We start from the raw sequence: 14,504 nt of genomic DNA on the forward strand, positions 1-14,504 counted from the left end.
CACATATGCGATGGAATATAACAGTCTGAGATAATACATATCATGTGACTAGATACCATCAGTAATATAAAGAGTAAAGTAAATAAATGTGCATACCATTGCAGGACGGTGGGAAGTAGGAAGGCTCATCTTACTGGAAGAGATGGCGAAGTACAGCTTGGCCCACAGCTGCATCCTGCATCAGTTCCGTGTCCAGGCAGTAGTGTCTGGTAAAGGTGTGCGGCGATTTCCAGGTGGCCGCTCTGCAGATATCCAGAATCGGTACACCAGCGAATAGTGCTGCCGATGTGGACACAGCTCTCGTGGAATGTGCTCGGACTGAGGAATGTAATGGACGTCCGGCTTTGTCATGACAAAATGCAATTGTTGCCGATATCCATCTGGAAATGGATTGTTTGGAGAGTGGCATGCCTTTTCTCGGCCTGCTGAAGGCAACAAAAAGTTGTTTGGTCTTTCTGAAAGCTTTCGTTTTGTCCAGGTAAAATTTTAGACATCTCTTAATGTCCAAAGAGTGAAGAGATCTTTCCGCCACTGTGCCTGGGTTCGGGAAGAATGAGCGAAGCACAAGCGGTTCATTGAGATGGAAGTCCGAGGGGACTTTAGGAATGAAACGGGGGTTGGTTCTTAAGATGACTCTGTCTTCTCTAAATTGCAAGAAAGGATCCTGTATCGAAAGAGCTTGCAACTCACTGACTCTTCTGGCTGATGTTAGAGCTAAAAGAAGTGCAGTTTTCCAGGAAATGTATTTGAGTTCAGCCCTATGGATAGGTTCAAATGGATGTTTCATTAACTGATTGAGTACAATATTCAGATGCCACGTTGGTGGTATTCGTCTTGGTCTAGGGAAAGATCTGTAAAGCCCTTTAAGGAACTGTTTTATCAGTCTGTTGGACCATAGTGAAGGGCCTTTTGAAGACCTGGTGAAGCGAGAGATTGCTGCCAGGTGTACCCTGATGGAAGCATGCGCAAGACCTGTTTGGGCCAGATGCAGGAGATAAGGCAGTATCTGCTCTGGAGTGATCCTGAAAGGGTGTATATTGTTGTCTTTACACCAAATACAAAATCGCTTCCATTTCAAGGAATAAGTTTTGTTCGTGCTAACTGCTCGTGCTTTAGCTAGGACTTCTTTGCACTCCTGCGGGATGCTTAGGTGACAGAATTCTCGGTACTCAGGAGCCAAGCCGATAATCTGAGAGATGTCAGATTCGGGTGGAGTATCTGGCCTTTGGACATCGAGAGTAGAGAAGGATGTTGAGGCAGTTGGATTGATGGACGGACTGAGAGGCGTCGGAGGTCCGCGAACCAATGTTGTCTCGGCCAGTATGGGGCCATGAGAATCAATGTGCAATGCTCCATTTTCATCTTCCGGATGACTCTGCTGATCAGGGGAAATGGCGGAAATGCGTACGCAAACACGTTGCGCCATGCGATGGAAAATGCATTTCCTAATGACCCCTGTTGGGGATGCCAACTTGCGAAGCTTTGGCATTTTTTGTTCTCCTTGGTGGCGAAGAGGTCTATTTGAGGTGTTCCCCATGCCGAGAAGATGTTGTCTAGAACTTGCTGGTTCAGTTCCCATTCGTGGGACATTGACCTCTGTCTGCTGAGAGCGTCTGCTATGACGTTGTCTTTTCCTGGGACATACTCCGATGTTAATGTGATGTTGTTGAGCAGTAGCCAGTTCCAAATTTTTTGTGATTCGCGAGACAGCGTCAGCGAGCGTGTCCCTCCCTGCTTGTTCAAGTAGTGCATTGTGGTCGTGTTGTCTGTCCTCACTAGCACTGCAGAATTTTTGATGCGAGGGAGGAATGCCTGTAGGGAGTGAAGGACTGCACGTAGTTCTAGGAGGTTGATATGCAGAGCCTTCTCTTGCTCCGACCATCTGCCGCTGATTTGTAAGTCTTGAAGGACTGCACCCCAGCCTTCGAGAGATGCGTCCGTCGTTATGACGTGTGGAGTTTCTGGTAACAAGAACGTGAGACCTTTGGATAGGTTCTTGTGCTTCATCCACCAGCCCAGCGTCTCGGATATTTGTCGAGTGACGACTATGTGATCCTCGAAGGAATCTGTACATTGGGTCCACTGTTTGGTCAGGGCCTCCTGAAGGGGGCGCATTCTGAGCCGACAGTGAGGGATGAGTAGAATGCAGGAAGACATCATCCCTAGAAGAGATTTGAAAATCCTTACTTTGATGGTTGGTTTTGAAGATATCGCGGTAGCTAGAGTCATCAGTTTGTTTTTTCTTTCCAGAGACGGGAAAGCTTTGGAGGAAATGGTGTTTATAGTGGCCCCCAGAAATGTTATTATCCTGGTGGGTTGTAAAGTAGATTTTTCGAAGTTGAGAGTCAAACCCAGGTTCCGGAAAATGTCGAGACAGGCGTTGGAAGACAGCTGTGCGTCCGTGAGAGACGGTGCTTTCACCAGCCAGTCGTCTAGGTAGGGGAAGACCTGGTGATTCTGTTGTCTCAGGTAAGCTGCCACAGGAGCCAGGCACTTTGTAAAAATGCGAGGTGCTGATTTGAGGCCAAATGGGAGGACACAAAATTGGTAATGGAGACCTGCTACTTCGAATCGTAGGAATTTTTTGTGTCGTTTGTGTATTGGGACATGGTAATATGCATCTTGCAGGTCCAAAGATGTCATAAAGTCTCCTTCCTCCAGGGAGCCTAAGATTTCCTGGATAGTCACCATACGAAACGATTGGCTTTTCAGGAAGGCATTGAGCGCCCTGAGATCTAGAATGGGCCTCCATTTCTTCTTTTTCTGTTGGATTAAAAAGAAGCGGGAATAAAATCCCTTTCCCTTTTGAGCTGATGGGACTCGCTCTATTGCTCCCTTTTTTATCATGGAAGAGATTTCCTGCAGTAACAGACGAAGGTGTTTGTGATGATGTTTGTGAGGAGGGGTGAACGGTGGGATGGAGTTGAATTCCAAGGTGTGACCGTGTTGAATCAATTGTAGTACCCACCGATCCGTCGTAATCATTTTCCAATTTTGGAGAAAATGTGTCAGCTTGCCACCAATTTTGAGCGGAGCGGACGGTGGGGGGACTGGCTGCGGGAATTGGTCATTGTCTTCCGCCAGCCGTTTTCTTTTGCGATTTGCCCCTGAAGTTCGGTCTCCCGTAGGGGGTCTGACGACTTTGTTGTTGCTGCCGCTGTGGATATTGGGAGCGATTTTGATTATATGTGGATTTGCCTTGATAAGATCCTCTGTACGTGGATTGTCCTCGTCCTCTGTGCCCTCGAAAGGACTGGTTCCTGAATTGTAAAGTCCCGAGAGCCCTTGCAGTATCGGTGTCTTTCTTTATCGTCTGCAAGGCTTCATCTATTTTAGCTCCAAATAGTAGTTGTCCGTCATAGGGCATATCTACAACTTTGGTTTGTACTTCCTGTCTGAAGGACGTCGCTTTGAGCCAACCTTGCCTGCGCAAAACTGCGGCACCTGCAAGCTGTCTGAAGCCTGTCATGGCGACATCGACAGCTGAATCTATGATTTCTGATGCCGACATTTGACCTTCATGAAGGAGTGCCTGGACCTCATTTTTCAAGTCATCAGGCACGTGCGTGAGATATGGAGCAATATCTTCCCATAGTTGCCTATTGTATCTGCCCAGCAGAGCAATGGCGTTGGCCACTTTGACCGTCATGGCTGACGTTGTGGAGAAGCGTTTGCCTATGCCATCCAATTTCCTGCCCTCCTTGTCTGGTGGTGCTGAGAGTGGCGAGGATGGGTTTCTGGAGTTCTTCTGGGCGGCTTGAGTGACGACCGAATCAGGTTTTGGATGTGAATTAAAACAAGTGGGTGCCGTTGACGGAGCCCTATATTTTTTGTCCAGTCTAGGGACCACTATGGAAACAGATGCAGGTGTTTGCATGAGTTGTAGCCCCTGTTCCCAGATATGTTCTATTATGGGAATGGATCGTGCCTCCTTCCTTATGGGGTCTTTGAAGTCATACAAGAAACAATCCGTTACCTTTGTTTCCATTGCCATGTGAAATCTAGTGGCCGCTCTCTCTATTAAATTGTGGAATCCCCCGATATCCACTGGTGGAGAGTCTGATGTGCTGGGTTCCGGTGTGGCCGGAGAATGAGCAATGTAATCCTCATCATCTCTGTTTTGAGAGAGGTCATCTCTAACCTCACCTTCCTCAGGAGGTTCGTCGTCATCATCAGAGGATTGTATGTTGTGAACCTGTTCAGTATCTTGAGGAATAACCAAAGGCGTTGGTCTTGCCCTTGGTGATCTTTGCTGTATGGAAGATTCTTGAGAATTGCCATGTGATGGTGTCGCTGATGATTCTGGGAATCGCTTTTTATAGTCTGTGATCAGGAATTGAAGATCATGAACTATCTCGGCCGGCAATACGATCATTGGAGTGACTTGAGTATGTACCTGAGCCTGAACAGTTTCTTCCGTAAATATAACATCATCTCCGTCATCGTCAGTACTCTGGCATTTGACATTGAGATCTGATGGGCTAGTAGCTTGTTCGAAGTGGTCATCATCTGATTCGTCAGCTTGTAGTATGTGAGAAGGAAGCAGTGATGGAACCCTACTGGGTGATGTTAATTCGGGCGTAATAGGGAGTTTGGTGACCTTTTTTGATGGAATTAACTCCGCTTTTTTCCATGGCGTCGATGATGTCGTCGTCGACGAGGTCGTCGACGATGTCGTCGTCGACGAGGTCGTCGACGAGGTCGTCGACGGTATCGCCGTCGATCGCTTTTCAAGCGTCGAGTGTCCCTTCGCCGATGAAGCTGTCGGCGACGAGGCGGTCGTCGACGGAGTAGCCGTCGACGGTGCCTTCGCCGTCGACGGAGTAGCCGTCGACGGTGCCTTCGCCGTCGTCGATGCGGTCGTCGACGGTACCTTCGCCGTCGTCGTGGACGTCGACGGCAGTTTTGTCGTCGGCGTCGTAGTAGCCGTCGACGGTGCAGTTGTCGTCGGCGGTGCTCCTACCGTCGTCGGTGTCTTCGTCGACGATGCGGTGGACGTCGACTGAATTCTCGTCGACGATGTCGGTGTTTTCTGTTTTGTCGACGTCGACGGAGATGACGACGGAGTTTTGACAAACGATTGTTGTTTTTTAATAAGTACAATCGACGATATTGGCTTACCCGTCGTCGACGAGTGGGTGGTCGTCGTCGTTGAAGTCAAGGCTGACGATGCCACCGTCGTCGAGATTGTCGTCGTCGATGTGGAAACATAGTTCGTTTTCCTTGAAGATAATGTCATGGAAGTAGACGACGAGGACTGCGATGGCTTTCTGAAGGTTGCAGCATCCTTCACAGACGTGTCAGATCTTGCCTCAGAAGACTTTGAAGCAGTCTTTTTGTGAGGGACGTCTGGATGGCCAGGGGAAGCCTCCCTTGGCCGTTTTAAGGACAGTTTTGAGGAAACTGAAGCCATTTCACTGCCCTCCGAGGAGAGCACCTCAACATCTCTGGTTTTTAGTCTGTTTAACCAGAGGAGCAGTCTGCCTTCTCTATCCTTAAGTGTTTTGGTAGAGAATGTTCTACATACCCTGCAGTCCTTTACTGTGTGGTCAGGGTAGAGGCAGTAGAGGCAGGTCTCATGCTTGTCGTCGACGTGCAGTCTCTTCTTGCCACAAGAAGAACAAGCTCTGAATAGTCCTCTTTTCTGTTGTTCAGCCATAGTTGAAGTAGAATCCAAGTTTTTTGAAGAAAGTAAAGAATTTGAAGAAACCTGAGGAGAGCTCAGGTGGGGACTCCCTAGCACAACGTGCGGTAGAAAATCTGAGAGACTGAGGCTCCTGGCAGGAAGGTTCTAGAGGGAGGTGGTAGCTGATTGGCTACCTTTGGAAATTTGGTCCTTTTTACAAAAGGACATAGATAGGCTACTAAGGCAAGGCCCTTAGGCCTATTTTTCTCTATGTATGTCTATAGGACATTACTTTTCTATTACCGGGGCTCCCATCTCGACGACGGGGAATGATTCAGGCATGTGAATCTATGAAAGACACCCATAATACTGGATAATTCTTAGTTCCAGATGAAAATGCCCCACATCTGTCGGCAGGAAGCTACATCCAGGTGTGGTCTAGGCTGGCATGCACGACGTATTCATCTTTGCCATATCACTACTTTCCATAGCACCTAACAGAAGCTGAAAAGCAAATCTACTACACTCAGCTGTTTAATCCATTATATGTATTTATATGCTCTAACTGCACCGCAATCTTGTGTTACGTATGCATTAACGTATTGACTGACGTGTCCCCGCTGGCGCCGAGACTGAACCTGGTTCCCGTTCCAAAGTCAGCAGCTCTTGCAGGTAGATTTTACTGACGCGGCATTTTACATTCCTAGTTGCCCCCTCCCCCAGCTCCGGGAATGTAGACGAGACGGGAGAATCGTGAATCAAAGCTGCCGGGTGGTGCTGCAGCTGCGAGGGAGGGCGGGGCTGGCTGCAGACCCCGCCACTTCTCTGACGTGAGCGAGGTGTATGTTGCTTGCATACATGACTGTTTGAGGGTCTGGTCTGGGCTCTGAAGGTTGCAGGAGGCACATGGGCTTGCCGCTTGAGAGCAGTACAGTGGGCACCCTCGGGCACCTGGAACCGCGCACAGGGCGATCGGTGCCGTGCCTTTCCCATGCAGACCCCAGCCGGGGGGTCATTTCTTTTAACTTGGCAGCACGCAACCAACAGAGCTGACATCTCATGAGAAGCCTGTCCCACTGCATGTCTGATGTGCCCCTACCTACTCCCCCTGTGCCTGCCTGCATACACACCGTCTCTTATAGGTGATCGCAGACACATGGCTGTACGGGTGACTTTATGCCTATTTTGTTAGTAAACCCCCTTTAGTAGGGCCCGCCTTAATTACATTTTGGTTTGGCATTCAGAGCATCATCGCCATCCTCACGGGCTAGTTCTGCCCCAGCGTAAGGCGCTGTGAAATTTGCTGCTACTGAACCTATTATCTCCTCAAATGGTTACAGTAATATGTGCTTTGTGGGGCTCGTAGTGTGTGGGGGGGCTTGCAGTGTGTGGGGGGGGCTTGCAGTGTGTGGGGGGCTCTGTGTGGGTGTGTGTGGGGGGGCTCGCAGTGTGTGGGGGGGCTCTGTGTGGGTGTGTGAGGGGCCTCTGTGTGGGTGGGCTCTGTGTGGGGGGGGCTCTGTGTGGGTGTGTGGGGTGGGCTCTGTGTGGGGGGCTCTGTGTGTGTGTGGGGGGGGCTCTGTGTGTGTGTGTGGGGGGGCTCTGTGTGGGTGTGTGTCTGTGGCATTTGCGCGAGATTAAGCTATTGGCATTGTAAATGACAATGCCATTTATTTATCTGTTTTCAAAACCAACACATGAATAAAAATGTTGTCATTTACAATGTCAATAGCTCTAACTATTGCAAAGAGCTCCCCTACTGCCTAACAGGAAGGTTAAGAAGCAAAGCTGTTTTTTGTGAAACAGGCACATAGACCTAATATCGGATCTGAGCTTGTACAGCTAGGCAGTGAAGGGATTTTAAACTATGGGTATAGTTTAGTGGCTTTTGATCACTGCAATAAAAAATGCCATTCTAGTATTCTTAGTTCTAGTTTACTACTACTCAAATAATAGCTGCGAAGTGAAGTCTCGTGGTGCAAAAAAGAGCATTTTCAGAACAGATGGAAGTTCACTAATTGTGATCAAGGTAAACTATGGTTCAAAAACCGAACTAATTTCTTAACTTTAAGAGAAGGGTGATTGCTCTACTCTAATAAATGTGTTTTTATTTCAAGCAAGTATACAAAATTAATAACGGCAGCCATTTTAATAGGCAGATCATATCATATTAGTACTTATGCCAATATACAACAAACCCAACATAATCTAACAATGTTCATATTTTTAAGAGGCATGGCCAGTGTCCCTGAAGAGGAAATTAAAATAATTCTATGTCAATGGGTTTAGTCATAGGGCACTTAAAACCCAACCACCTGCAAGAAGAGCTTCATTTATTTGAGGTTCATGGGTACATCTGGGTGTCAGTGAGCAAGTACAAAGAGGCCGAAAAAAGATGTGCAAGTCCAGATCTTCTAGGGGTTACATTAAAAGTTTGAAAACCAGCAGGAACGAAAGGAGTTCTCATGGGCCCTAATGGAGGACTTTAGGTTCAGACTGATGAGGTGAAGATATCTGTCCCTGCTTTGTTGCAAGAACGAGAATAATTTGAGGATCCTACCAGAGTAGTTCAAGTATTTCGCCAGGAAAGCTGTAGAAACTTCAAGCTCAATGGTCTGAAACTCTGCTGAGTGATCACATAGAGTTAGTAAAGGTGTTTATATTTAATCTAGATGTCCAGTTGGTTGTCCATAATGTGCATAATAGTTGTATAGTATGGCTTGTTGAAAAGAATTCGACTTGTAGGGGGCCTCCTTCTGAGCATAGTTTAGTTTTTTCATGCGGAAACAGGTTTTAAGAGAAGACCAATAAAGGCCAGACGATGACAAATATTTTATTGTATCAAGTCTCACTACTTCAAGTGCATTATGTACTGTTTTTTGAAAAAGCAAAAGCATATTTAGTTACACAAAGCAACACACACTTACAACGTTTTTTTCGAAAAATGAGTACCTTTCTTTGTTCACACTGACTGATACAGGGTAGGATTGGTTACTTTTATTGCCAGTGCCTAACTGACCATAGGAATTTGCACCCCATGCATACAGTCCACCTTCATCTGTGAGTACTAAAGTATGTGCAAATCCACAGGCTATCTGCAAGAAATAAAATTACCAACCAATTAGTATAGTGAAGCTTGTCCCAAAGTCAGCACAACAGATTAGCACAGACATGTCTCAAAATGTACGCTTTTCTGTAGGCATCTAACCAGATCTCAGGTGAGATCAAGTGACAACCCCTATGTATATCTGGTACTAAAAAGAAAAGCCAAATCCCAGATTTCTGGAAATAAGGAGGGAACAAAATCAACTTTGCAGGTTTTTCGGTAAAATTATACCCGTCTTTTAATAAGGTGCTATATCAGTATTGTAAATTGGAAATGACCATCTGCAGATTAATACTCCTTGAACATTAAGAGCACACAAAGTTCTAAAGTTAGGACTGAAATCGAAGCCTCCTTAGGTTGAAAGTTGTCAAATCACATTCCACTTCGATACACTATCCACAAAACACCTGATAATGAACACCATCTCATTTTATTCATACAAGTTTTATTCAAGTGTTCGGTAAACAGTGACTCTTTTTTTTATTGTAAATAGAAAGTACTTTGTCCTTGAGAAAAGTGCTTCTACTTTATACGGACTGTCACATCGTACCAACTTATTATATTTTCCTAAAATGCAAAAAATCTGTCTAGTGTTCCAAAGATATTTGTCCTAACTCTTTCAAATTCAGATTTAAAAATGTTACCCCACTGCAGTCTAGGGGGATTAAGAACCTGCCTAACCAAGTGGTTACCGCTTCTCTGCAGGTTTGAATGCTCATTTTTACAAATGTTTCTTTCAGTAATCTTTTCTTTTCCGTCATGAACTCTGGGCATACGCAGAGAATATGTGTTAAAGATTCTTGTTTGTAGTTGCACAATTGACAATCTTGGTTTTGATTCTGGTCTTTCCAGGAAGGAATAAGATCTTAGGTTTCCCACAGGCCGAAGTGAAATATCATGAACTGATGTTTTAGGGCCATTGGGAAGTGAGCTAATAAATATTTCTGAGGCTTCCAGTTGATATATGAATTAATCACTGCCCAGGCATGACGTCTTCGTGATAAAGTGTTCACATATTTAGTGTAGGACAGGTCTTTAATGTTTAACTTAATCTCTACATTAAAGGCCACTTTCCCAATGCTGGCATTCCAAATGTCTTGCACGCAAAGATCCTCAATAATCTGGTTTAGATAGAAGCGTCAAATGCCTTTTATGTTTTTGTTTTTATTGAACAATCAAAGAAATGGTCATTGCATACAAAAGATCGGTACGAGTATCTGTGTTACATTGTCGTCGTCAGGCAGAAGTGTAATACATTATAATCTCGAACAACACTGAGGTTATCACATTCTACTCATATACATATATCAGCACATTGTTGGTTCGTCAAGGGAGGGGACAAGTGGGGGCTCACACACATTACCTCGATACTCATTCCATTTGGTCCAGAGCGCTATCTATTTTTGAAAAGCCTTTTATGTTGTTCTGTTTTTGCATCTCGATTTCTTTCCAACACAGGTTGCCGATAGAACCACTTTCGGATGTGCGTAGCCTCCGGCTTAGTTTGATGAATGCGCCATTGCGCCGGAATATTTGGTTGGGCAAGCCAAACTGAAGGCGAACATGTGCCGGAGACGCTGATTTTGGGATGTAAAAGACAGATTTGTAAACTTTCGTTTGGATTTTGTTTAAGATTGATACTTCATGACCCCTCATTGTTTCGGTTCCATAGGTCACCGATGACATTAATTGAACGCGCATAACAGAAAGTAGATGGCTGTATGATGGACAACTTAATTTTATTTTTAGTAGTTTGCAACCGTATTTGAGTGTTTGGACTTTTGCCAACATACGTGGTAGCTGCTGTTTATAACTCAATTTTTGTTCGCCTTTAAATTCAAGGTATTTATATGTGAATACAACCATGACTATTTATCCATCTAAGTACCAAAAGTATGTCTTACATTTGGAATCCACTAACCAAACTACCTTTGTCCTTGCTTATCCATGTATTTACATAATGCACGCATACTGCGTCTAATTGGAATTTGGCTTAGTAGAACAATATAATCGGCGTACTGAAGGCATCCAATTTCCTCTTGGGCCAGCATTGGTGGGTGACCTTTTACTTCTCGAAGAGATTCTTCAAGATCGGACAAGTATAAGTTGAAAAGACTGGGGGCTAACACACACCCCTGCTTTAATCCTCTGTGTCAATTTTCTTTGTCACACGGCTGCCATTCTTAATTTATACCTGTGCCCATGTTCCTATTTATAATTTTTTGACTGCGTTCAGTAAGTTACTTGGTATGCCCCATTTAGCCATTTTTCTCCATAAGCGTCTTCGGGGTTCTCGCTTGAAAGCGAACTTGAGATCCACGAAAGAGGCTAAAAGCTGGATGTTCTTATTTTTGGCGTTTTTTGCTAGAGAAGTTAATGCAGTGAGATTTGTTAACGTGTCCGCACCGACTCTAAACCCTGTTTGGGTCAGAGGGATACGTTTGTTGTCTACTGACCATTTATTTTGCTGTCCAAGTAGACAGGCTGCATAAAGCTTAGCCTCTACATCTATTATTGCAATGAGTCTATCATTTGTTGGCAGAACAGATACCCACTTTTAATAATTGGGTGAAAAATATTACCCTTCCAGGACTCTGGGATCCTATTTGTAAGGAGCAACTAATTGAAGAATGGCACAAAATAATGGGCCCAGTATGTTACTTCCCCTTAAAGAGAGCGTTCAGGATACCATTCTGTCCCTCTGCACTTTCTGATTTTAATTCCTTTATAATTTTAGTTAATTGATCTTTATCCGTTGCCTCAGAAATGTTTTTGTTCAAATGGACAATCTGCATATTGTTCTTATCATGGACCGCATGGGATGTCTGATTTACTGGAGGGGAGCCCGTCCTCATTTTAATCATTCCGTCTTGACTGTCTCTTTTTTCTTTGGGCTCTGGTTCTGTGTACATAGCTCGGACATGGGCCTCCCATGGGGCTACATTTATCCCTGCATTTTGTTGTCTAGTATTCCCAAGAATCTGAGCATTTATCAGCTGCCATAATTTTACGCTGTTTGGTTGTTTACTTGCAAAGAGAAGTTTGTTCCAGATGGTGAAATGGTGACTTATTTTTGCTTCGTGACAACTTTTCTTATATTGAGTTCTTAGTTTTTGAAGTCTGAATTGGTCTGATGTACGTCCTCGTTTTAATACATTTGTAATTGTTCTAATTTTGCACAATATTTGAAGTTTTTGCTTGCGTAATTCTGTAATAACCACGGTCGATGACCAGTATCCCCATTATGTTTCCAACTAAAATTGTACTGAGAAGGCGTATTTTTAACTCAATTTTTTCCAATAAGATGATTTTTGAGGTTTCCAATGCCTTTCATCGCTCAGCATCCTCAGGTTGATTGGTTGCGTAATTTTCCAAATTAATTTTTTATTGCTTATTTTATTCAGGTTTCAGGTTTTAAAGTCTTTATTTCGATTTTTACATCATAAAAGACAATTAAAAAAGATAAAATAGGATACAGTTTTGAGTTTAAAAACATCATTATTACATGATACAAATCATCATTAAAAAGGAATTAAACAGTGTAATAAAGACCACTTATACAAAAACCCAATAAGAATCAAGATGCCTGTAGCTGTTTTGCTCTAATAACCCATGCCCACCCCAGGAATTTAGCAACACCTACAACCACCACCTCGGAGCTGGTGGTACGTAGCGCCCACAGTGCCTCAACACTCCCTCGTACTTTGAGAAGGAGGCAGATGGTCCTAATCCATTTGTATCTAGGTGCATAATAGGCGGGGCAAGCAAATAGAAAGTGACCAATACTCTCATTATGGTTGGTGCACCAAGGGCAACGGTCGTTCGAAAGGGCAGACCATTTCTTAGTGAAAGACCTTAGAGGCAGGGACCCGACTCGAAACTGATGATACAGTTTTTTATCTAATGGCTTAGTTATGAGGTCCCAGTAGTTCTCAAAGGAAGGGTCTAATTTATGGGACAGGAATCTCCCAGGTAAACTGGTGGCATCTGAGCTTATAACAGACTTCTGTCGAACACAGGCCCAGTATAATGCTTTGTAGTCTTGCTTGGAGGGAAAGGAAGTAGACTGCGGAGAGACCCACAGCTGATTACAGCCCATGTCTTCTAAGATTGTTTTAACTTCACGCAGCCAGAGTATGTTATTCGACCCCCGAATCGATCTCACTTCCTCTAATTCCCTGGCGAAAAGACTTAAATCTGGGGATGTCCAAATGCGTCTCCACAGGGCTACTAACCGATATCGGGCCATCTCGTTGATTGGTGCACAGCCCGTATCCAAACAAAGTGGTTTTGTCGGAGTGGATTGGGGAAGTCCAACCAGCTTTCGCAAAAATTTATTTTGAGCCCTAACCAGAGTTGATAGGTCCATAAACCCCCAAAGATCAGCCCCGTATAGAATTGCGGAGCTGATCTTAGCTTCATAGATCCTGAGGGCGGGCTTAACCCGTTTGGTTAGGGACCTTTTTTGCTCCTGCAAAAGACAGCTTATTTTATTCCTACATGAAGGTATACCACTGCCATCACCAAGTGTATCCCGTGTCCCGCAATTTCAGACTTTTTAGATTGATTGCATGCAGCACCCTAATGAATTCCCTGGATGGCGTCAGCAGATCAAACTTGTATTCTAATTGAATTGTTTGGGGAAGTTGATCGCTCTACGTTTGTGGGATAATTGTGTGTCTGTGGTATTACTTATTCACTCATCTCATTTCGTTTCTATGCTTCTACCATTTTCTTGACAGAGCTCTTCGCCTGCCGTGCTCACACTGTTCATGCACTAGTGGGCAGCATGTTCCCTAGTCCCAAAAGTAGCAGAATTGGATCACAAGTTCTAATGAAGAGGCTCAGTTATCCCTTGATGGCATCTTTTCTATGATTATCACATCAGAACTCCTGTATCTAAGATGAATGCAAGCTCTATGTGAATAACGGAAAGAATGGATGGTAGATCCAGACCTTGGATTTAGGACATGGATGTCTTGATCTACCCAATTTGCAGATGTTCCCAACAGAGAAGCTGGAGAAGCAGTGTTTTGTGCCATAATGCATCTTTAGGGGTGGATTTGGTATGCCACTGTCCTTCCAGTGGTACACATGTAACATACATGTCGGAGCACTACAAAGTCTCAATTCTACTCCTGTTCCCGATTCATAGATTCATTCTGTCTTTCTTGACTTTTAATTTGATATAGACTAGTAATGTCTAGTTTACCCACTATTTCCCAATCAGCAGAGGGCAAACACATGCAAAAAACAAGTGTAGGGATAGCTCATATTGGGGAACATAGGATAGGCAACTAGGAAATAAAATAAAAAACAGTTTTATCATTGGCATACATTATGGTATTCTGACATGACACTCAGGTGGAATACTTTGTAACAATAATTTAAAAAGCATACCACATACTAGTACGAACATACTGTTCGTTAAAACAACAAAAGACTTACAAAAGATTACAGGGGCAGCCAGTGCCGCACTTATTGCTTAAGTGTGTTGGATTTATTCCATAAAGAAAAGAAAATTTGGGTGCATGAGTATGAGGGACCGGCCACTAATCTACCCTCTATTAGGCTATCAGCTTGCTTCTAAAATTATTGAAATATTACTCAGCACTCAAAGTCCAGTCATCAGTACCAAATACTCAATACCTAATATGAATAAACGGTCCATGTTTCAATGTAATAAAACAAAGATCCTGGATTTGATTTCTATTCGATGCTTTATTAAACTTATTCTCATAAGATTATATTGATTGTAGCCATAGTTAACCTGTT

The 14,504-nt window shown here is 44.1% G+C and overlaps 1 protein-coding gene and 1 long non-coding RNA gene across 3 annotated transcripts in view; one reads left to right on the top strand and one right to left on the bottom strand.

The window, feature by feature from the left end:
* LOC144772782 (uncharacterized) overlaps positions 1–14,504 on the top strand; it is a 340,470-nt gene that overhangs the window by 200,338 nt on the left and 125,628 nt on the right. The gene's annotated exons all lie outside the window — the stretch shown is intronic.
* RCBTB2 (RCC1 and BTB domain containing protein 2) overlaps positions 1–14,504 on the bottom strand; it is a 374,196-nt gene that overhangs the window by 121,905 nt on the left and 237,787 nt on the right. For both annotated transcript variants that reach the window (XM_078657335.1, XM_078657336.1), the window contains one exon: positions 8,576–8,718. In XM_078657335.1, the coding sequence (XP_078513461.1) occupies positions 8,576–8,718 (143 nt within the window). The remainder of the gene's footprint in view (positions 1–8,575; positions 8,719–14,504) is intronic.

Source organism: Lissotriton helveticus, chromosome 8 (assembly GCF_964261635.1).
Source record: "Lissotriton helveticus chromosome 8, aLisHel1.1, whole genome shotgun sequence".
Lineage (NCBI taxonomy): Eukaryota > Metazoa > Chordata > Amphibia > Caudata > Salamandridae > Lissotriton > Lissotriton helveticus.